This window comes from Zeugodacus cucurbitae, chromosome 2 (genome assembly GCF_028554725.1).
Source record: "Zeugodacus cucurbitae isolate PBARC_wt_2022May chromosome 2, idZeuCucr1.2, whole genome shotgun sequence".
In the NCBI taxonomy this organism is placed as follows: domain Eukaryota; kingdom Metazoa; phylum Arthropoda; class Insecta; order Diptera; family Tephritidae; genus Zeugodacus; species Zeugodacus cucurbitae.
In genome coordinates this window covers 16,942,952-16,965,004 of record NC_071667.1, presented here as the reverse complement: position 1 = coordinate 16,965,004, position 22,053 = coordinate 16,942,952, and the positions used below count along the sequence as shown (strand labels likewise).

Below are 22,053 nucleotides of genomic sequence, written 5' to 3'. Positions count from 1 at the left end.
AACCTTCGTTTCTCTGCTGGCAGCACTTGTAATGCTCATACAAATACGATTAATGCAAATTTATGTTGAATATAAGCACCAGTGTTCCGAAAACAACAATACTGAAAGTTTAAAAAGTTAATAATATTGTAAATTTTGTAAAAAAAAATACACGAATTACCACAATTTCACTTGCAACTTGTATGACAGATGATCGAATTTCCTTCTTCATTAATTTGTCATTTCCTTCTTAATTTTTGATACAATATTTTGACAATGAAGTTATATGGCGCCGAAATCGCCGGTTACATCCACACACGAAAGGAAATATTATCTAATTATTTGTAGAAATCACAAATTTTATAACAATTTTGGTATTTGTGATGAAAAATAAGCAAAAATTCATTTGCATGTGCAAATAGGAATCAAAACAACGGTAGATACCGTTTAATATATCTATGTGCATATTCGAATTTAAGAAAAAACACAGTTGGCAACGCGATCATTGCTGGGCAGCACTTAGCATAGTTACAAACCCACTATGAAAATTATATACTTTAGGTTTATGTCTTAGCTAGCTATTTTACTACAATTTAAATACTAATATGGGGAACATATTGTATTAAAGCGTTTACTGAAAACAAACAATTAAAAAAATAAATTTTACACTCTTTGCAGTATTTTTTCATATATATATTTTGTAAATATGTTTCAAATTTACTTTCATGCACATTCCGAAAATATTTTTAGCTAAGTCTAAAACCATATTATTTTCTTAATGAATTGGCAACCCGGCGTTATGTAGCAAAATTTATTTGACAGCAAGAAAATAAATGACAGTTCTCCGTGCCCGTGGTCGTGAATTTGCGATTTTTTTGTAGTGCATTTGATATATTTTATTTCTGTCAGAATTCTCCTTTGTCTGTCTGTCTGCTGCGTTGTTTGTAGGCCAGTTGGAGTTTCCTGTAAGAAGTTTTTGTGCGAAATTTGAATTGGACAAACGCATAATCAAGTGTAATAAAATTCATTGATACAAGCGAACATTGTGTGTGAAAATGTCAAACTCAAGCGTTGGCGATAAAATTGTAAGTTTTATTTTATACGTTTGTTGCTTAATGTTTGTTTGGTAAACGTTTTGTTTTCTTATTGTGTTGGTTAGCATAGTATGGTGTTGTTTTTGTCACGGTCAAGTGTGTAAACGTAAAGGATTATGTGGCCAAAGATAAGCAGTAGCCGGTAAGGTATTGCAGCTGCTGTTTGCATAAATACATACATACATATTTACAAGTATACGTGTAAATAACTAAAGTTTTGTGGAACGAGCGATAGAAGCGTTTATCAATTTCAAATATTTATAAATGTTTAAACTATTTGTAAGCATCAAATCATCATCTGCTACAATTGTGTATATACTTTTACTGCCACCGGCAGCCGGTTAATGCCGGCAAACTTAAGAGTCAATAGAGAAAAGCCGGCACAACACGAAACCATCTTCAGCCACATCTATACAGCTGTGAAACACAAACAAAATCAAAAAGTTACCACAAATGCTATTATGTATGTACGTCACAGGGGTAATGCAATGGCCGGCAGACTGACGGGCTACCAAGTAGTATCTTTGACAAATAAGATAGAAATAAGAACATAAATTACCTTTATATATGTATAGGTGGGCAATCAGTGTAAAAATTTGGCAAACTGTTGTGTTAAGTCGATTTGTATACACGGAGCGTTCTATACGCCTGTTTCGCGCATCCACCCCCTGTTGCTCAACACGTAGTTCTTACTGCCACCCACATTACATACGTGTATGTTTAACAATGTATGCATATAAGAAATGCAGATATTTTTGGTAAAAATAACGCGCGTCTTTCAACAGTTTGTGGCTCATGACACTGTGTCAAATGTATTATAGTTATTATTTATCTGTATAGTGATAAAATAATTTAAATAATAAATTTTTATTATTTTTTAAATAATGAATTGAGCGTAATCACGTTTAATTTATTTATGTATACATTTAGCTATCTTTATTTACTTGAATTATGTATCTTCGGCGAACTTTAAATATCGAACACGTTGAATAAATTTTTATATAATAACTAACGCGTAATTAAGAGGTCTTAAAAGTAAAGAAGAGAAATGTTTTTTATTACTACAAGTGCAGTACATTCAGGACAATGAAGAGCAAACCGCGGAAATTGCATTCAGTGTAAAGCAGCCGTTAGCCATGCCAACAAGTGCATTACAAATTATATTTTTTTAAAAGTACCACTGAGCGCAACAATTTTCTCATAATTGGCCTACCTTAAATAATGCCATAAAAAATAAAAATATTTAAAAAAAGAAGTAAAGTTGTAAAATCGGTTAAAAATGTCGATGCTCGAATTGGAATCATTATTGTATCGTAAACGGAATGTGGTTTATGCTTTTGTGCGTCATAAGTTAATGGTGCTTTGTAGACAGTCGGTAAGAAAGAAAGTGCTATAAAAAAATTCAAAATATGGAAGAGCTCCTCCATAACGATGACGTTTAACACTTTTTAATGCAATCATTTAGTGAACACGTGCTGCTTAGTTTTTCGGAAATAGCCAATTAACACAGTTGCTTAAGTGAACTTGAAAATTTGGCAACAAATCTAAATCTATTTAGTAAACAAAGGAGAAACAAAAGGAATGAAACAAGGAGCTTTCTTGTGCGGAAGTTAAATAAAATAAAAAAATTAGATAAACAATAAAAATAAAAAATAAGAAAATTAAAGAAAATAAAAAAAAGAAAATTAAGAAAATAAAAAGTAAACATTAGAGAATAGAAAAATTAAAAATGCAAAACAAAACCATAACAATTTTTAATATTATCCATATTTTTTTATTTTTATTAATTTTATTTATTTGTTTTATTTTATTTATTTTTTTTGTTTTATTTATTTATTTTTTGTTTTTTATTTTTTTTTTTTTTTTATTTCTTTATTTTTTTTTTTTATAATAATTACTTTATTTTTATTGAAAATTTGTTTCTTTTTTTTCAGTTGATACGCGTGCAGTCTGCTGAAGGCATAAAACGTATCGAGATTTCACCGAAAGCTAACTTAAAGGAGCTCTTCGAAATGGTACATCATAATCTCAAAGTTGATGGCTTCGGACTCTTCAAAGAGCGCAATTTCCTTACAGAGGTACGATTTTAATTCTTGTATTTTATTTTCATACTAATGTGTTATTTTCTCTATTGCAGTTGCATTCTAGTCATTCGCAAAAAATTGGCTCCTGCTTGAAGCATGGCGATATGTTGTATCTGAAGAAAATTGCAGGTGGATCGATACGTGTAAGTTGATAATCAAAATTTGTTAATGGAAAATTTGAATTTTGAACGACTGAGTGCTGAAGATTTCGTTTCTGTGCAAATCGTTGAGAAATTGTAAAAATAATATTCTTGCACATATCGCTCTCTAATAAAATGAAAGCTTAGAATATAACCTAAAAAAGTCAGTAATCCATGTTATTTATATTTTTATTTCTCTATCAGCGTACTAGCACTACTGCAATTGATGATTTTGAGACTTCGAGTGTCAATTCAGCTTCAGCAAGCAGCACCAAACTATTTCAATCTTCTACCGCCGTCGTGGAAGATGAAGTGGATCAAGCGTTATCCAAAATGGATGGTTTGATTGAACGTCCACGTGATGCAAAGCTGTAAGTTTTTAAACACAAATTTATAAAAATAAAATTTTTAAAATAACTGTATTTCTATCTATATTCCAGTTGTCGTCACAACGCTAATGGTCGTTGTGTGCATTGCTCACCACTTGAACCGTACGATGATAACTATCTGAAGGAGCAAAAGATCAAACATTGGTCTTTTCATTCATACATACGCAAACAGAAGTCTGGCATTGATCGTGGCAAGTATGTCGCATTCGATGATATTAATTGTCGCATAAAGCCTGGCTGTCGTGAGCATCCACCATGGCCCAAGGGTATCTGTTCCAAATGTCAACCATCGGCTGTTACGCTAAATCGTCAAATTTATCGTCATGTTGATAATATTATGTTTGAGAATCCCACAATCGTTGAGCGTTTTCTTGACTATTGGCGTACCACAGCTCATCAGAGAATGGGTTATCTGTATGGCACCTATGAGGTACATGCTGATGTACCACTTGGTATACGTGCAACTGTAGCGGCCATTTACGAACCGCCACAGGAGTCGACACGTGACTCGATTAGGTTGCTAGATGACGAAGCAGCAGCTGAGGTGGAGGAGTTAGCACAAGCATTGGGTTTGAAGAAGGTGAGAAATGTCATTATGCTTTATTAAATGTAATCTGTTTAAATAACATTTTTTTTCTTGTTCTCTACACAGGTTGGTTGGATTTTCACTGATCTCATTACCGATGATCCAGCTGTTGGCAGTGTCAAGCACTTACGCGGCATTGAGACACATTTTCTCACTGCACAAGAGTGCATCACGGCGGGCGAACTGCAAAATCGTCACCCGAATCCGTGTAAATATGGCTCTAGTGGTTACTTCGGCTCGAAATTTGTTACAGTGTGTGTAACAGGTAAGTTGTCTTCATAATCAATGAGAAATTCAGTATGTAATCGGGTACTATTTGGTTCCAGGCGATAGCAGCAAGCAAGTACATACAGAGGGATATGCTGTATCAGCTCAGTGTATGGCTTTGGTGCGAGACAATTGCCTAATACCCACCAAAGATGCACCCGAATTGGGTTATGTACGCGAATCAACAGATAAACAATATGTTCCAGATGTCTACTATAAGGTGAGTCAACTATTTATGTTTCTTAGAGGTATATTGAAATCAGTACCAGTAGGTCTTGCCAATTTTGCTTAATTTTTAAATCTCGAAACTTCCACAGTTACGGTCTTCACGTCCGTTCCCCATATTTTTTGAATTACTCTGTTCGAATGATAATCATCTCTCCCACTAAATTTGGGAAGGTCCATATTGAATAGTTTCCCAACGCCATTAACGAGGTTTTACCTTCTTATAGAAGACATTGTCTCATATTGCATTTATAAAAATGAAAGTGACCATCAAATTAGATTATTATTATATTCGTATTCGATGTAATTAAATCTGCACCTTACGTAGAACCGGATGTGCTTAAATGGAAACTGAATATCATTCATAGAAATATTTGACAATGACTGACCTGGTCGGTGTTTTCTTAATAATGTTTCTTACTTTCCATATCAACTTTATTTTATGTAATAATTGTGTTCACATAACGGTTGTTTGTATCTCATAAAATTAAATGAGTTAGATATGGGGGTGTGTCTGTCCGTCCGTCCGTCCGTCCGTCCATCTTTGCTGGCGATAACTTGAGTAAAAATTAAGATTTCTTAATGAAATTTAGTACACGTGTTCCTTGTCACCTTGAAAGGGTTAGTAATGTAGATGTGCGAAATCGTATCACAACCACACCCACATCCTCAAAATGGCTACAACCAAAAACCTATAACTAAGTCATAAATAAAGCTATACAAGTTTGTACAAAGGATCACACTAGAGAATGGAGTGACACATTTTCTTTACGTACCTTCATATTCATCCGAAATTCAATGGAAGAAATTTGATAATTACCACTCCCACCCCACTAACTCAGTAACAAACAAGTAAGGAAGAGTTAAGTTCGGGTGTAATCGAACATTTTATACTCTCGCAATTTATTTATTTAATTTTATTAATGTAAAACACAATTTGGCTCACATATTCGGCATATATACGGTTGAAAGTTTGAAAACCTTAACGTTAGGTATATGGGGAGTTATGACCCGATTTCATTCATTTTTGGCACGGAGACATTATTAGAAGGAAAACATTCCCTCTGATTTTCTTCAAAATATCTGAGAGACTTACCTATATTTTCGGCAAAAAATTTGTTAGAAGAACTGAGGTCTTCATGGTCGCTAATAGGAGTCTTGACATCTCATTATGCGATTTCAACGATTTTTGGAAAGGCGATCCCACTCTATAAATGTAGTATTTGTGCAAAGTTCTGTTTCGATATCTTAACTAGCACTTAACTTATATATTGTAAAGTAAACGGTTCAGATCGACTTCAAAGTTCTGGTATATGGAAAGTAACCGTGGTTGTGAGCCGATTTGGACTATTTTCATAACATATCATGGGATGCCAGGAGAATGTTATTAACCGAATTACATTGAAATTGGTCGAGTAGTTTCGGAGATATGTTTTTTGACCCATAAGTGGGCGGAGCCAAACTCATTTCAAACTTTGTATACCAATTTGAGTCTTTATCATGAAATTTAACGTTTCTAGTGCTTTTCCTTGAATTAAAGCATTCTTAGTAGTTTTCAAGATAACCTTTGTATGGGATGTAGGCGTGGTTATAATCCGATTTCCTCCATTTTTGGATTATATAAGGATATGCCTGAAGAAAACGACTCATGAGAGTTTCGTTGATATAGCTTTAGCAGTTTACGAGATATGTATAAAAACTTAGTAGGGGCCCACACAATTTTCCCCACAAAAATTACATCCAAATATGCCCCTTTCTAGTGCGATCCGTTGTACTAAATTTGACTTTCATAGCTTTATTTATGGCTTAGTTATGGTACTTTATGTGTTTTAGGTTGTCGCCAACCTCCTCAGGGTGCTAAGGAATATGTGTACCAAGATTCATTAAGATATCTCAATTTTTACTCAAGCTATCGTTTGCACGGACAGACGGACAGACCGACAGACGGACGAAGAGACATCCGGATTTCAACTACACTCGTCATCCCGATCATTTATATATGTATAACCCAATATCTGACTCTATTATACTATAATACTCTCTTTAGCAACTTTGTTGCGAGAGTATAAAAACGTTTAAAGTATTATAAAAGAGATTTTAGAGGAGAGTTGCATTCAGATAGTTATAAAAAATGGAAAATGGGCGTGGCGTCGCCGACTTATGTGTCAGAAATACCTCAAAAATTGTTCGACCAATTCCAGTTAAATCTTATAAGCTCCCAAATTCTAGTGTTCTTCTTCTTCTTCTTGACTGGCGTAGACACCGGTTATAGCCGAGTCCAAAACAGCGCACCACGCATCTCTCCTTCTGGCAGTTTGGCGCCAATTGGTTATTCCAAGCGAAGCCAGGTCCCTCTCCACCTGGTCCTTCCATCGGAGTGGAGGTCTCCCTCTTCCTCTGCTTCCACCAGCGGGTACTGCATCGAATACTTTCAGAGCTGGAGCACCTTCATCCATTCGAACAACATGTCCTAGCCAGCGTAGCCGCTGTTTTTTTATTCGCTGGATTATGTCTATGTCGTCGAATAACACATACAGCTCATCGTTCCATCGTCTGCGGTATTCGCCGTTGCCAATTCTTAAGGGACCATAAATCTTCCGCAAAACCTTTCTCTCGAAAACTCCTAGTGCCGTCTCATCGGATGTTGACATCGTCCACGCTTCTGCACCGTAAAGTAGGACGGGAATGATGAGGGACTTGTAGTGTTTGGTTTTTGTTCGTCGAGAGAGGACTTTACTTTTCAATTGCCTACTTAGTCCATAGTAGCACCTGTTGGCAAGAGTGATTCTGCGTTGGATTTCCAGGCTGACATTGTTATTGCTGTTAATGCTGGTTCCCAGGTAGACGAAATTATCTACAACTTCAAAGTTATGACTGTCAACAGTGACGTGGGAGCCAAGACGCGAATGCGCTGACTGTTTGTTTGACGACAGGAGATATTTCGTCTTGTCCTCGTTCACCACCAGACCCATACGTTTCGCTTCCTTATCCAGTCTGGAGAAAGCAGAACTAACGGCGCGGGTGCTGTTTCCAATGATATCGATATCATCGACGTACGCCAGTAGCTGTACACTCTTATAGAAGATTGTACCTTCTCTATTTAGCTCTGCAGCTCGTATTGTTTTCTCCAGCATCAGGTTAAAGAAATCACACGAGAGTGAGTCACCTTGTCTGAAACCTCGTCTGGTATCGAACGGCTCGGAGAGGTCCTTCCCGATCCTGACGTAGCGTTTGGTGTTGCTCAACGTCAGCTTACACAGCCGTATTAGTTTTGCGGGGATACCAAATTCAGACATCGCGGCATAAAGGCAGCTCCTTTTCGTGCTGTCGAAAGCAGCTTTAAAGTCGACAAAGAGATGGTGTGTGTCGATCCTATTTTCACGGGTCTTCTCCAAAATTTGGCGCATGGTGAATATCTGGTCCGTTGTTGATTTTCCAGGTCTAAAGCCACACTGATAAGGTCCAATCAGTTTGTTGACGGTGGGCTTTAGTCTTTCACACAATACGCTCGACAGAACCTTATACGCGATGTTGAGGAGGCTTATCCCACGGTAATTGGCGCAAATTGTGGGGTCTCCCTTTTTGTGTATTGGGCAGAGTACACTGAGATTCCAATCGTCAGGCATGCCATATTCTGCAAAGAAGCTGATGCAAGCACCTTATCAGCTCTTCGCCGCCGTATTTGAATAGCTCGGCCGGTAATCCATCTGCACCCGCCGCCTTATTGTTCTTCAAGCGGGTAATTGCTATTTGAATTTCTTCACGGTCGGGCAATGGAACATCTGCTCCATCGTCGTCGATTGGGGAATCGGGTTCGCCATCTCCTGGTGTTGTACTTTCACTGCTATTCAGCAGGCTGGAGAAGTGTTCCCTCCACAAACTCAGTATACTCTGGTCATCAATAACTAGATCACCTCTGGGGGTCCTACAGGAGTGCGCTCCGGTCTTGAAACCTTCAGTTAGTCGCCGGATCTTTTCGTAAAATTTTCGAGCATTACCCCTGTCGGCCAGCTTGTCAAGCTCTTCATACTCACGCATTTCGGCCTCTTTCTTTTTTTGTCTGCAAATGCGTCTCGCTTCCCTCTTCAGCTCTCGGTATCTTTCCCATCCCGCTCGTGTTGCGGTCGATCGCAACATTGCGAGGTAGGCAGTCTGTTTTCTCTCCACTGCGAGACGACAATCCTCATCATACCAGCTGTTTTTTTTCGAACCTTCCTTGTGTTTGTTGACGTGTACGCTTTTCTACACAGAGGCGGGTGCGTATCTTAGCTGCTACAAGATAGTGGTCCGAGTCGATGTTGGGACCACGAAGCGTACGCACATCAAAAACACTGGAGACATGTCGTCCATCTATCACAACATGATCGATTCAACCAGCTGGGCAGAGGCACCTTCCCAATTAAGGGTCCGGACATTCCAGGTGCATGCCCTTATTTCATAGTCCTTTAAACGTTTGCAGTGGTCGTCATCAAAATTGGGGTCTCTCATCCGAGGCTGTTTTTTCTTTTTCATTGGGGGGTGTTTTTATGTGGTGGGTCCCAAACCCTACGCACAACCGCATAGGCGGGTTTCGCCTTCTCACTTTAGCTCGCCTCCAAACGGATGTCTGTTGGCTACCCAGAGGATACTTGGTCTAAGACCGGAAGTCGGGAGCTGCTTGAGCCACATGTAAAAGAATCGTTCCTGGCCACTCCCAAGTGAATGACAGTCAGAAACTTTCCTCACTTACGTGAACTTCTACATATGACTCCATCCTCCATTCTAGTGTTACGTGTTGAAAATGAGCGAAATCGGTTTTCAACTACACCTACTTTTCAATCTGATCGTTTACTGTGTAACATGTAATTCGATAAGATAAGGAAATTAAACTTTATACGAATACTACATTGGAGGTGTGGTACCGGTCATTTAAAAATTTTCAAAATTGGCCTATAACTTTACAATTTCTCTTAATAATGTGCCAAAAATTGTTAAAATAGGGTCATAACTTTCCCTGGCTAACTTCCTAACTTAATCCTTCATTTCTTGTTTTACTATAGCTTTCGATCACTTCAACTATTCCTCGGATAATTTTCACTATTTTGATTTTGGGTTTATCTTGTCCGATAATTTTTATTTTACGGCTACGTTCTGAAATTTATGGTATGTTATCTCCTCCAATTATTTTTATTTTCGACCATTTCCGATACCATAGTTATCGATTATTATAATTGAGTCAATTAGTTATTTTCACGTATTAACTAATTGACTAAATAATTTCGTTAATTAACATTTCCCGCCCATTAAAAGACGTTTCGCACCTGCCCATTTATTCATAAATCCGAAGTGTAACATAACATTTAATAACATAATCCATTTCATACAATTGCCTTTGGTATTTTTTTCGATATTTATTATTTTTAATTTATTATATATTTTTGCTGTTTACTCACATTTAACTTAATAGCGTTTAACAACGAACAATAGATTACGGTTTATTACCGAATTTAATACATTAACGCAGTTTTATATTAAATTTGGAATTCAATCGTTATTAATTCACATTTTGCCATCAACTAAAGGATACATAATGTTTAGAAATAATTTATTTATATTTGAGTACGAAAACTTTTCGAAAGCGCTCAATTGTTGCGAATTTAAATTGTCCATGAAGTAAGTGGAATGTTATAGCCTTTTCACACAGGAGTTAATTGATCAATTAACCGGCCTCTGCTCGATTAAAACGCTGATTAAGATCAATTTACCATACAAAATAAAAATATACATTAATTTTTAATTGAATTTTAATCACCTTGAAAATGAAATGCAACTCTGCGATTTTTATTGATCAATTAATTTGGCTGTGTGAAAGGGTTATTAGTAAATTAGTAAGAATTGTTTGATAGGAGTCTGTTATGAATTTTGAAAATCATAAAAATAAAATTCTCAAAAAATTGTGTTTGTAATATAAAAGTAATTTACTTAATTTAATATAGCTTAATTAAGAACAAATTAAGTTAGATTATAATTTTTTGGTATTTTTAGTTATTGTTTAAATTTGTTCAATGTGGTTTTTTTTAATTTTTTGCATTACATTTAATTTATTGGATTCAGTTTATGCTATTCTTTTTGTATTCGTTTTTATTTCTCTTTTATTGGCTTTGTCTTGATTCCCTTTATTTATCATTGTATTCACTTTGTACCAAAATATCTGCGCTCTGGGATTGTCCATTTCAAAATGTTTTAATCCGCTTTGAGTTTGCTTAAATTCAATATGAATTTCTTCTTGAAATCAAGAAATTCCTGTCCGCACACTGGGTCCATAATTATTTTTCCATGCAAATTCTGTTTCACTCCTAAATATTTTTTATTTATTTTCACAATGCTAACATTGAATATAATAGACATTTAAATACAATTAACACTGGTTTATGGCTTGCATTGGATAACTGGATATGCCGTTTTCGTAATTATATTATTTTTGTTATAATTAATATTTCTTTAACAATTAGTTATCAATAGAGTTTTTGGAAAACATTTAAAGCATTTCCAGTTCGGAGTGGCAAAGTGGGTATAGAAATGAGTGGTATTTCGTAAGAAGCATGTAGGATAAATTAAAAAAAATATTTTCAAACAACTTGTAGTTTTATACTAAATGTTTTATAATAGCGTTTTCTCTTTGAAATCGACGTCACAATTTGTACATAATTCTGTAATTTACTTTGGTTTTCAACCAAAATATCAATATGTCGGTTCTTGTGTGTCGAAAATTTTAGTTTTGTACTCAACATTATAACATTGAACTTCATAATATTTACAGTTTATAGAACTCGTTTGTAATTAATTTTTATTTTTAGTTTTTTTGAAAAACATTGTCACTTTAAAGAGTTAACGGGTGGGCTGAATTTAGTCACAAAAATACCGTTTTTGCATATTTAATTATTTTATACAATACATACTAGTTCCGCTTTCGAGTGCTACATTTTTCGTTAATATAATTGTAGGTAATAAATCTAAGTCTTCAAAGAGAAACTAAAATGTTCTATTCCTGTAAGTTTTCGAGTGGAAAATTTGTAAATATTTTCTATACGTTTTTATGGCGGCTTTGGTGGTACTTGATTACATGTTTCGTTTGATTTTGTTTTCAATAGATCTGCGTTTACTTTGATAACCTTTAAAAACTTCCTCTTTAGTGTGGAATGTGTTTTTAGAAAAAAACGTTATCTATATTAATGCACTCAATTTAATTGTGAAATTCGTTAATTGTGTTTAATTCAAAGTAATGCTGATTTTCAATACGAAAAATCGTTGGTTTTAAATGTTTAAACTCTTCCAAAAAACGAAAATATGAGAAATTTTACTTTAAATGAGTTAATTAGCATTTCTTTCATTTACATACAATTTGCTAATTGACTAAATTAATTTACAGTTGAACACGTCTATTAAATTCATATTTTCAATTGATAACGGATGTTAGAAGTATTGACAGTATTTAAAAAATTGTATTTTAATTGAGTCAATTAGCATATAGCTCTTGTGGACTATTTACCAATTGACTAAATTAAAGGGAAATCTAAAAATTCTTCTTATTTTCAATTGATAACGGATGGTAGTAGCATTGACAACATTTGAAAAAAAAATTTAATTGAGTCAATTAGCGTACAGCTCTTGTGGACAATTTGCTAATAGACTAAATTAAATAACAAATCTAAACCTCTTTCTTAAAAGCCTATTTTCAATTGATAATGTATGGTATAAGCATTGAAAAAATTATGTAATTGTATTTTGTATTTAATTGAGTCAATTAGCAAAATAAGTTTTCATGGCCATCACTTATTCTTCGCTCATGACAAGTCAGACACTAATTCTTTCAGAGAATGTGTAAAATTATACGTGAATTTTTTTAACAATCAATTCTTTAAATGCTTTCTCTTCACCATTTATTTTGGTTTGCGAATTGTCGCTAGCTTTTCATGGCAGTTTTGCCGTTGTGAAGAATCTCGTGAACACATTTTGTGTTTGGAAATTGTTTTAATATAATACTCGTTTGACGTGAACACAATTTCGTAAAATTTTATTATTAGAATTCTGCTGTAACATTTCGATTTCGTGAGAGGGAACATAATTGAGGTATTCACAGTGCGTACTTTACATATATGAGCTATATGAACATAGCGGGATTGATGTTGATTTGTTTGCATTTAGTAATAGCTTTTGGTTCGGGTTGCACTGCATATATTTTATGGCCTTTATTTGGTTTCCCTATGTGTTTGTTGGCAGCATTATTGCAAAAAATGACATCTATTGCTCTGTGAATACCCCAAAAGTGGCAAATTTTCACTTTTAAACGATTTTATTTTGCTGTATTGTGCTCAACACATACTGTGACACTTTTTGTACATCAATATGAAGATTTTTCTTAGTAAGTACTTTTGTGTACCCTATTTTTTGTGTTTTTTGTTTTCGAAAAGTTGCTTGTACTGTTAATGTTAAACACATAAAGCTTTTATATACATATCAGTTTAGTCTATTCCGCGTTGCCATATTTCGAGTCGATTTTTCCTTATATATTTTTGTTGTATATATGTATGTATGTATGTGTGTATGTGTTTTTTATGAATATGTATGAGTTAGTTCAACAAAATCGAATGTTAAACAATCTATATACGTTTGTATGTATGTATGTATATCGCGCATAGCTTAAGTAGTAAGTCTTTATAAGTGTACAACATACTACATACATATTTATTTGATAAAGTTATTCCTTTTTTATTTTTGTTTTTTGTAGTGCTTCGTTCGTAGCGTCGTTTTGCTACCTACATACACATGTATAAATATCGAGTTTTTTCGTATTTTGTATTTGTAGACTCTTTAAAATACGCAAAGTAATATAATGCAATTCGAAAATGTAAAATTTAAATTTTAAGTTATACAGTTTTTCATATAAATAGTAATACGTAACAATTTTAATATATAGACGTAGATTTTTTCTTTAAATATTTTGTTTTTGTTTTCTTTCGAACGCAACTTATTTTTAAAGTTTTTAGTTTTACACGCATACATAAATGTTTTCGTATAGATTTTAAGTTTTTTTTTTTCGGAATGTTTTGATTACAATTGTGATAATTTTTTTATTTTTAATCAGTTTTAATACTTATTTACATACATACATAGATAAATACATATTTGCACAGTCAATTGTTCAATGAAATTGTCAATTGTTTCCATGAGAAATACTGATTATACAGATTATAATTCCCAAAAAATAATAGAGAATTTGAGAATTTTTGCTTTAATTGAATCAATTAGCATTTTTTAATTTACGAATAAATATAGACAATTTGCTAATGGACTAAATTTATTGAGAATCCAAAACGTCTATAAAGCGCCTATTTTCAATTGATAACAAATGGCAGAAGCATTGAGAAATTAAAAAAAAAAACAATATTTTAATTGAGTCAATTAGCATATAGCTCTTGTGGACAATTTGCTAATTGAATTGAATTAAATGGCAATCTGAAACGTCTGTTAAACGCATTTTTTCAATTGATTGACGGGATTTGACATTGACAACATTTTGTGAACATTTATTTTAATTGAGTCAATTTGCATATAGCTTTCGTACACAATTGCAAATTGACTAAATTAAATGATAATATAAAAAAAACGATGTAAACGGATGGTATAAATTTTGACAAATTTTTACAAAATTGTATTTTAATTGAGTCAATTAGCATATAGCTCTTATGTACAATTTGTTAATCGACTAAATTAAATGTAGATTGTCATTAAAATTTAAACGCTTATTTTCAATTGGTAACAGATAGTAGAAGCATTTATAAATTTTTACAAAATTGTATTTTAATTTAGTCAATTAGCATATATATATTTTGATAAAATTTTAACTCTTGTTTTGGTTTAACTTAAAGATCAAGTTTATTTGAAATATTTTTGATGAAAGTTTTCCAAATTTTTTACCAGTCACATTTATGTAAATATGTATGTATGTTTGTATGCATGCAAATACTCGCCATTATATGCTATTATATTTATAGATGTTTCATATTCGTCTATATGTATGTATGTATGCATATGTTTTGTTATATTTTTAAAATAACGTTTACATTTAAAATTCTTCATTGTATTTATTATAATTATTTTTCGTTTACACTTGTTTAAATAGTTACATAAACAGACACATATATTTAAAACATCGAATTTAAAACAACGCTATATTATTATATATGCGCATTTCTTTAATATTTTATTCTTTTTTTTGTGTGTTTATGTATATTATAATATTTTTTTCTATTTTTCGCTCTTTCATTTAACTATTAATTATAATTACTAAGGATCTGTTTGCTTGTAGACATATTTATGCTAGTATGTGTGTATGAAGTTGGGATACTTGTAAATTCAAAGTATTACCAAGTTGTCACTCACTTAAAGCTAAAACACCGATTACTGCATTTATTTTCTCGCATAATTCATATGCACTTGTGTGTGTATGTTTGTGGCCGTTGGTTATAACGCGTGCCTCATTGCCTTTAAAATATATTTTATATTTTATTATTATTATTATTACATACGTATTTTTGTTGTTTGAAATTTTTGAAGGTTGCCACACTTTTACATACCACACACATGTTTTTTTTTTAATTTTTGCACATCGCTCTTACCAAAAAAAAAAGTACTCAACTCGCTGAAGACACTTTAAGTTGCTGCACTGCACTGTGTTTGCTTAAAGTTTTCTCTTCGTTTACTTAATATTTTGCTGCTTTTGGTTAATTTCTGTTTAATTATTTAATTGGTTTGCTTTGGCTAACTTTTGAGTTTTGCATAATTTTGTGTTTGACTTTGGCCCAAACTGCAATCTCATGCCTTTTGGTAGATTATTTTTTAATTTAGTCACATATTACTATGATTATAATAACTATTTATTTCTGTTTGTATGTATGTATATTTTCTTTTATTTCATATTATTTTTTCTTGTTCATAGTTGTTTGTTTATTGATTTTGCGGTTCCTCAACCGAAGGTACTTGTGTATGCATTCCCATTTGTCATTTGTAGACGCGTATGTTTGTTTGTTTGCTATTATAATCTAGGATACATACAGTTTGTCAACAAATTCTTTGCAAAACGAAAACGAACGGTTTTTATCTACTTATTGTATTATTTTAGAAAAATCCCAAAATGAAAGCTCTGAAAGTTTGCGTCCAGAGTTCTTCCAATGCAGTATATTTTATTTCTTGCACCTGAATAATGTTGTATATAGTCCTTAGCTTAATATTAAAAATTTTGGACACCTATTTTTTATTTTTTTCTTTGAAGTAATGAAAGTATACCAATTGGTTAAATTTCTCATGAACTCATTTACTTGACGATTCTTATTTTCAACTAGATCGTTAGTTCCAATTATATCTGTGCAATTCGAAACATGAATATATGCCAGAATATTCCGAGAAGAACACGTGTTGGCTTTTTTTTTTTTTTTTTGAAAATGTCCCGTTCATTTCTCATGAATTCGTTCTTCGACATGTGCTTGCATTTTGCAAAGAATTGATTGACAATTGGTTTTTTGTTGTTTTTGCTTATTTGAGTCCTATCTTATGTTTTTGTTTTTACTTTTGTTATTTTTTTAACATATTCTATGACTAGATATATCCTATAATAATACTGTAAAAGAAAAATCATAAAAAACTAAACCTTTGTTAAAGAAATGTAATGTCAAAGTTGATTTTTTGAGTCAATTTTCATTTTGCAAAGAATTTGTTGACAAACTGTATATCTGAATTTAGTGTATCTATTTATTTATTTTTTTTTGTTATTTCTTTGAAAGCTAAAATCGTATGTATCAGCTTTTACTCATGTCACATTTCTGTTTGCTCCATTCTTACCATTTTGGCGCTGAGTTTTTGCTCTTTCACTTGACCTTCAACATTTTACTTTTGCAAAAATATGTCTCTCTTACAACACTAATGCATATCTGTGTACTATGCGTTTGTATGTATGTTTATCGTATTTTATGCTTTTTTGTTACTATTTTAATGCTACATAATCATAAAAAGTATGGAACGGCATTGTTATTTATTGTTTTCTCAAACGGAAGTTAAAGTTTTTAGCGACTTATAATTTCATCTAACCTATGCGTATGTATATATGCATGTTTATCTACTTAAGTTTATTTTTTTTTGGTTTTTATTGTACATGAAAAGCTTGTTACTCTTTTGTCTGTTAAATTTCACATCTCAGGTGTTTATGTGTTTATGTGAAAGGTCTGCGAGGTTCCCATTATTGAATTTTTTAAATCTCGTTTGATTTGAATAACTTATATAACTTCGTTTCTTTCTATCAACACGAAAAAAAAACAAATTAGGAAATAGAATCACCGGGAATACTTTCGGAGTATCCAAAATCATACTAACATACATCCATAGATTTATACATACATATATATACTTTTCATGGACTGTTTGCTATTATTGAGTCACTAAGTAACCAATTCTTTGACGCAAGAGGGTTGAACCTACTTAAGTTAAATTTTGTAGCCAATCACACAATCACAATTTGTTCATTATATCTTCCACGGTATTTCGGCAATATTTGTTTTCGAATGACTAAATTACTATAGCTCGGACACTTTTCTATCACTATATTCTTGGATGTTATGAATGGTACTCAAAAAAAAATTGTTTTAAAATGAAGGTAATGGAGACATTCCTTAAGTCAACGTATTTAGCAACTTTTTTAATTATTGTAAAATGCTAGCAGATTTCCAAAAACTCTTCCAATCGCTCGAAAATTCTCAAATTGACGTTTAACAAGTAAGGAAGGGCTAAGTTCGGGTGTAACCGAACATTTTAAACTCTCGCAATTTATTTATTTAACTTTATTTATATTATATAATACACAATTTGACCCACATATTCGTCATATATATTGTATAAAGTCCATTGAAAGTTGGAAACCATAATATTAGGTTAGAAGCACCGAGGTCCTCGTGTTCGATATATGGGGCCTTAAAAACCTATGGTCCGATTTCGGCGATTTTTAGAATGGGGCTGCCACACTATTAACATAATATTTGTGCAAAGTTCTGCACCGATATCTTCACTAGTACTTACTTTATATATTGTAAAGTAAACGATTCAGATTGTCTTCAAAGTTCTGGTATATAGGAAGTAGGCGTGGTTGTGAAGCGATTTGGCCTATTTTCACAACATATCATTGGTATGTAAGGAAACTATTACATACCAAGTTTCATTGAAATCGGTCGAGTAGTTTCTGAGATATGGTTTTTGACCCATAAGTGGGCGACGCCACGCCCATTTTCCATTTTGTAAAAAAATCTGAGTGCAGCTTCAATCTGCCATTTTTTATGTGAAATTTGGTGTTTCTGACGTTTTTCGTTAGTGAGTTAACCTACTTTTAGTAATTTTCAACCTAACCTTTGTATGGGAGGTGGGCGTGGTTATTATCCGATTTCTTTTATTTTTGAACTATATTAAGAAGTGGCTAAAAAAAACGACTGCAGAAAGTTTGGTTTATATAGCTTCTTTGGTTTGAGAGATATATATAAATAACCAATTTGGGGGCGGGACCACGCCCACTTCCCCAAAAAAAATTACACCCAAATATACCCCTTCCTGGTGCGATCCTTTATTCCAAATTTTATTTCCATAGCTTTATTTATGGCTTAGTTATGGCACTTTATGTGTTTTCGGTTTTCGCCATTTTGTGGGCGTGGCAGTGGTCCGATTTTGCTTATTTTCGAAAGCAACCTTCCTATGGTGCCAAGAAATAAGTGTGCCAAGTTTCATCAAGATATCTTAATTTTTACTCAAGTTACAGCTTGCACAGACGGACGGACGGACGGACGGACAGACAGACATTCGGATTTGAACTCCACTCTTCACCCTGATCACTTTGGTATATATAACCCTATATCTAACTCGTTTAGTTTTGGGTGTTACAAACAACCGTTATGTGCACAAAACTATAATACTCTCTTTAGCAACATTTGTTGCGAGAGTATAAAAATTGTGGGTTCAAAAATTCTAGAACAAAACACTAAAGAACGATAAGTGATAATTTTGTAACTGTTAATAAAAGTGCATAATACCTAATTAATACGTTATAGCCTTTTCGCGTAGGAGCTAAGAAGCTAGGCTTTTGCTCGATTAAAGCGCTGATTTAGATCGATTTGCCATACAAAATAATAGCCTTTTTACACAGCAGCTAATTGAACAATTAATCGGCGTCTGTTCGATTAAAACATTGATTTATATCGATTTGCCATGCAAAATAAAAATCTACATTATTTTTTAATTGAATTTTAATCGACTTGAAAATTAAATGCAACTACGACAAAAACCGTATTTGTAATTAAATGTATGTACGCTCTTCGTCTGTGAGTTGTTGTTCACGCTACATGACGATAGATTGCAATCAGCTGATGAAACTTACCAACTTATGAATAGGAAAAACAAAAATGTATAACAGCTGATCGATTATCGAATAGCCGGCAGTGCGAAGGGCAAAAACGGGTTTCTCAATTAAAATATTAATTGATCAATTACTTTGGCTTTGCGAAACGGCTATTAGTCTGATCGTATCTATATTTAAATTCGCAAACCTTTCTCACATTCACACAAACACCGGGCTCGCACGCGTATTTTCACACTTATGGCTAAGTAAAAATCCAAAAATTGGCTACTACATATGAAAAAAATTCTATGCTCCCTAAATATTTAGAGTTAATAAATAGCAGTTATATTTGATTTTATTCATCATTGTTTACTCATATGACACGACTTGCGTAAAATTATGCAATCCATTAATTAATTGTCTTAAAATGTAATCACACAACATTTAAAGCGTAAATTTTCTTTGCATTTTCTTTGCTGTTTTCATTTGCATTTTTTCGTTATTTGTTTTTGTATTTTTTTGCGTTTTGCTAAGTTAAACCGTTACGTATAATATGCATACAATTTTGACTAGTTATCTTTGGTTGCAATTTGCTATATATGCCAATGTTCTTTTAGTAACTAGTTCTTATATATTTTGGTGTGTCAGCATTTTCTAATGACGTTTAAACAAATCATTTATTTAATAATAATAATAATTTCGTTTGTTAAATATATCTTTGAAGTTCACAAACTTCTGTCTGTGTTTAAAAAATTACTTGTGTAAATTTCGAAAGTAATTCAATTTGAACGCATATAATTTAAGTTTTTTCCTTCGCTTCTCTTAATTTAGTCGTTTAATTTTTTTGTTTTACTACATTAATGGAATAGCAATTTAAATTTTGAAGAGTTTAAGTTAATTTTCTTTTCCTAGCGCAGTTCCTAGTTCGTGTCGCACTGTGTTTAACTATCCTTTGTGTTTACTCATATTCTTTGTAATTTTAGATATGTCAATAGATTATGCATCAGTTAAATATAATTTGTAACTAATATACCTTTTCGAAATACTTATTTTAACGCACCTTTAAATATATGAAGACCACCGAAAATAAAAAATACTTATTTTTGTCGCAAAAATACAAAAATTAAAAAAGTCTATTCAATAGCCTTTTCACACAGGAGCTAATTGATCAATTAACCGGCCTTTGCTCTATCAAACGCCGATTTAGAACGATTTACAATACAATTTTAAAATTTACATTAATTTCTAATTGAATTTTAATCGACTTGCGACAAAGACCGTATTTGTAATTATATACACGTTCTTTGTCTGCGAATGGAAATGAAAAGCAAAAACAAAAATGCATAACAGCTGATCGATTATCGAGTGGCCGCTAGTGTGAAAGGCAAATCAAAATTTTAATTGATCAATTAATTTGGCAGTGTGAGAAGGCTATAAAGAACTTAAGTACTTAAATGTGCCGTTCGTAATTTTAGTTTTCTAAAAAGCGTTGAAATTCGTTATTTATTTTTTTTTTGATTGGCAGCTAATTTCGTTGATTGCATCGATTTGAGCAATTAAAGGAAGAAAAAAGAAATTAAGTAGAAACAATGTTGCCACCTTCAATTAAGTACGTTTAGAAACCTAGCATACATTCAGTAATGTTCCCTTACAGTATTTAAGTTCAAGTTAAGTTAGTTTATCGTGTTTGCTCTTAAAAATGCTTCGTCATCGTATAAACACGCCATAACTTCATAAAAAGAGATTATCACTCGCAGTACTGAGTCAATTGTATTCTGTGTTTACTACCGAGTTGTACATTTTTTAGTTTTTATATAGTATAGAGTTTTAACTTACATACAACTAATTTTGTAACCAACGTTTTGAGTTAAGATTTAAAAGGAATGATAACTGTATATATACCGTATTTATGTATAGGTAATGAGATACATAATGTTATGAATTGTGTTCGAAAACTCACAGCAGAAAAAACTTCCTTAAATACATTAGTACAAAGATTACCATAACGATCTACTTCCGAGGGGTAGATCTCCGCATCTACAGAGAATCTCACTTAGACAGCAAAGACTGTCCTTTGTGACACCCAAATACTCCTAAGGCCCAATCCACACCGGATTAGTCAAAGAAGACTTTGTCTTATAAGACACAAAAACGTATTTTGTTCTAACCCATACCAAGCGAACATACGTTTTTGTTTCGTCTTGTTCGGTGTGGGTTGTCACATATCGTCCCCTCAATATATAGTATGTGCTCATACGCCATTATATTGCATATTTAGAATCTCCATCATTGATTCTATGTCTGGTCAAAATTTCGTTAAATTCTACCTCCACAAAGTGGGTCAAAATGTCATTGGAAAAAATGGTGTATAATTTCATGTTCAAAAATTTAATAGACATCTGATTTGACAAAAACTTTAAACTCGATTTTCTCAAAACCCAAAAAAAATTATACGCTATTGTTATATTGAGGGGACGATATGAAGCTATGAGCATCATACAAGAAAAGACGTCTTGACTAAGCTGATGTGGGTTGAGCCAAACGGATCGCCAGAACCCTCATGTTTTGTATAAAGTCTCATAGATTCTTATAAACATTATTTTAGTGTAAGTGAAATCTTTCGCTATTTTTAATGAAAAGGGGACCACTTTAATAAAAAAGAGGTTTAAAAATATTCATTGTAAGGTAATGTAAGTTTATCGATTTCGAATTTCAGTACATCGATACTACTATCGACTTCGGTAGACAATAACGGTCTATTTTATAAACTAATTCAGTTTTGACAAAAAATTCCAATCGATAGTCCATAATCTATATTAATCTCTTGATGTATTAGTATTTATCGGACGAATGACATTTAACTTTATTTCGATAAACATCAA

General features: G+C 32.8%; 1 protein-coding gene across 2 annotated transcripts in view; it reads left to right on the top strand.

Annotated features, from left to right (window-relative positions):
- The first annotated feature begins 806 nt into the window (after positions 1–806).
- The window catches only part of LOC105216621 (nuclear protein localization protein 4 homolog), a 92,158-nt gene continuing 70,911 nt past the window's right edge, over positions 807–22,053 (top strand). The window contains exons 1-7 of one of the 2 annotated variants that reach the window (XM_054229281.1): positions 807–1,064; positions 3,008–3,151; positions 3,211–3,300; positions 3,502–3,668; positions 3,738–4,266; positions 4,339–4,537; positions 4,599–4,759. In XM_054229281.1, the coding sequence (XP_054085256.1) occupies positions 1,035–1,064; positions 3,008–3,151; positions 3,211–3,300; positions 3,502–3,668; positions 3,738–4,266; positions 4,339–4,537; positions 4,599–4,759 (1,320 nt within the window). In that variant the 5' untranslated portion in view covers positions 807–1,034. Of the gene's footprint in view, positions 1,065–2,165; positions 2,449–3,007; positions 3,152–3,210; positions 3,301–3,501; positions 3,669–3,737; positions 4,267–4,338; positions 4,538–4,598; positions 4,760–22,053 lie in introns of those variants that run through there. The other variant, XM_054229280.1, reaches the window with a different exon arrangement.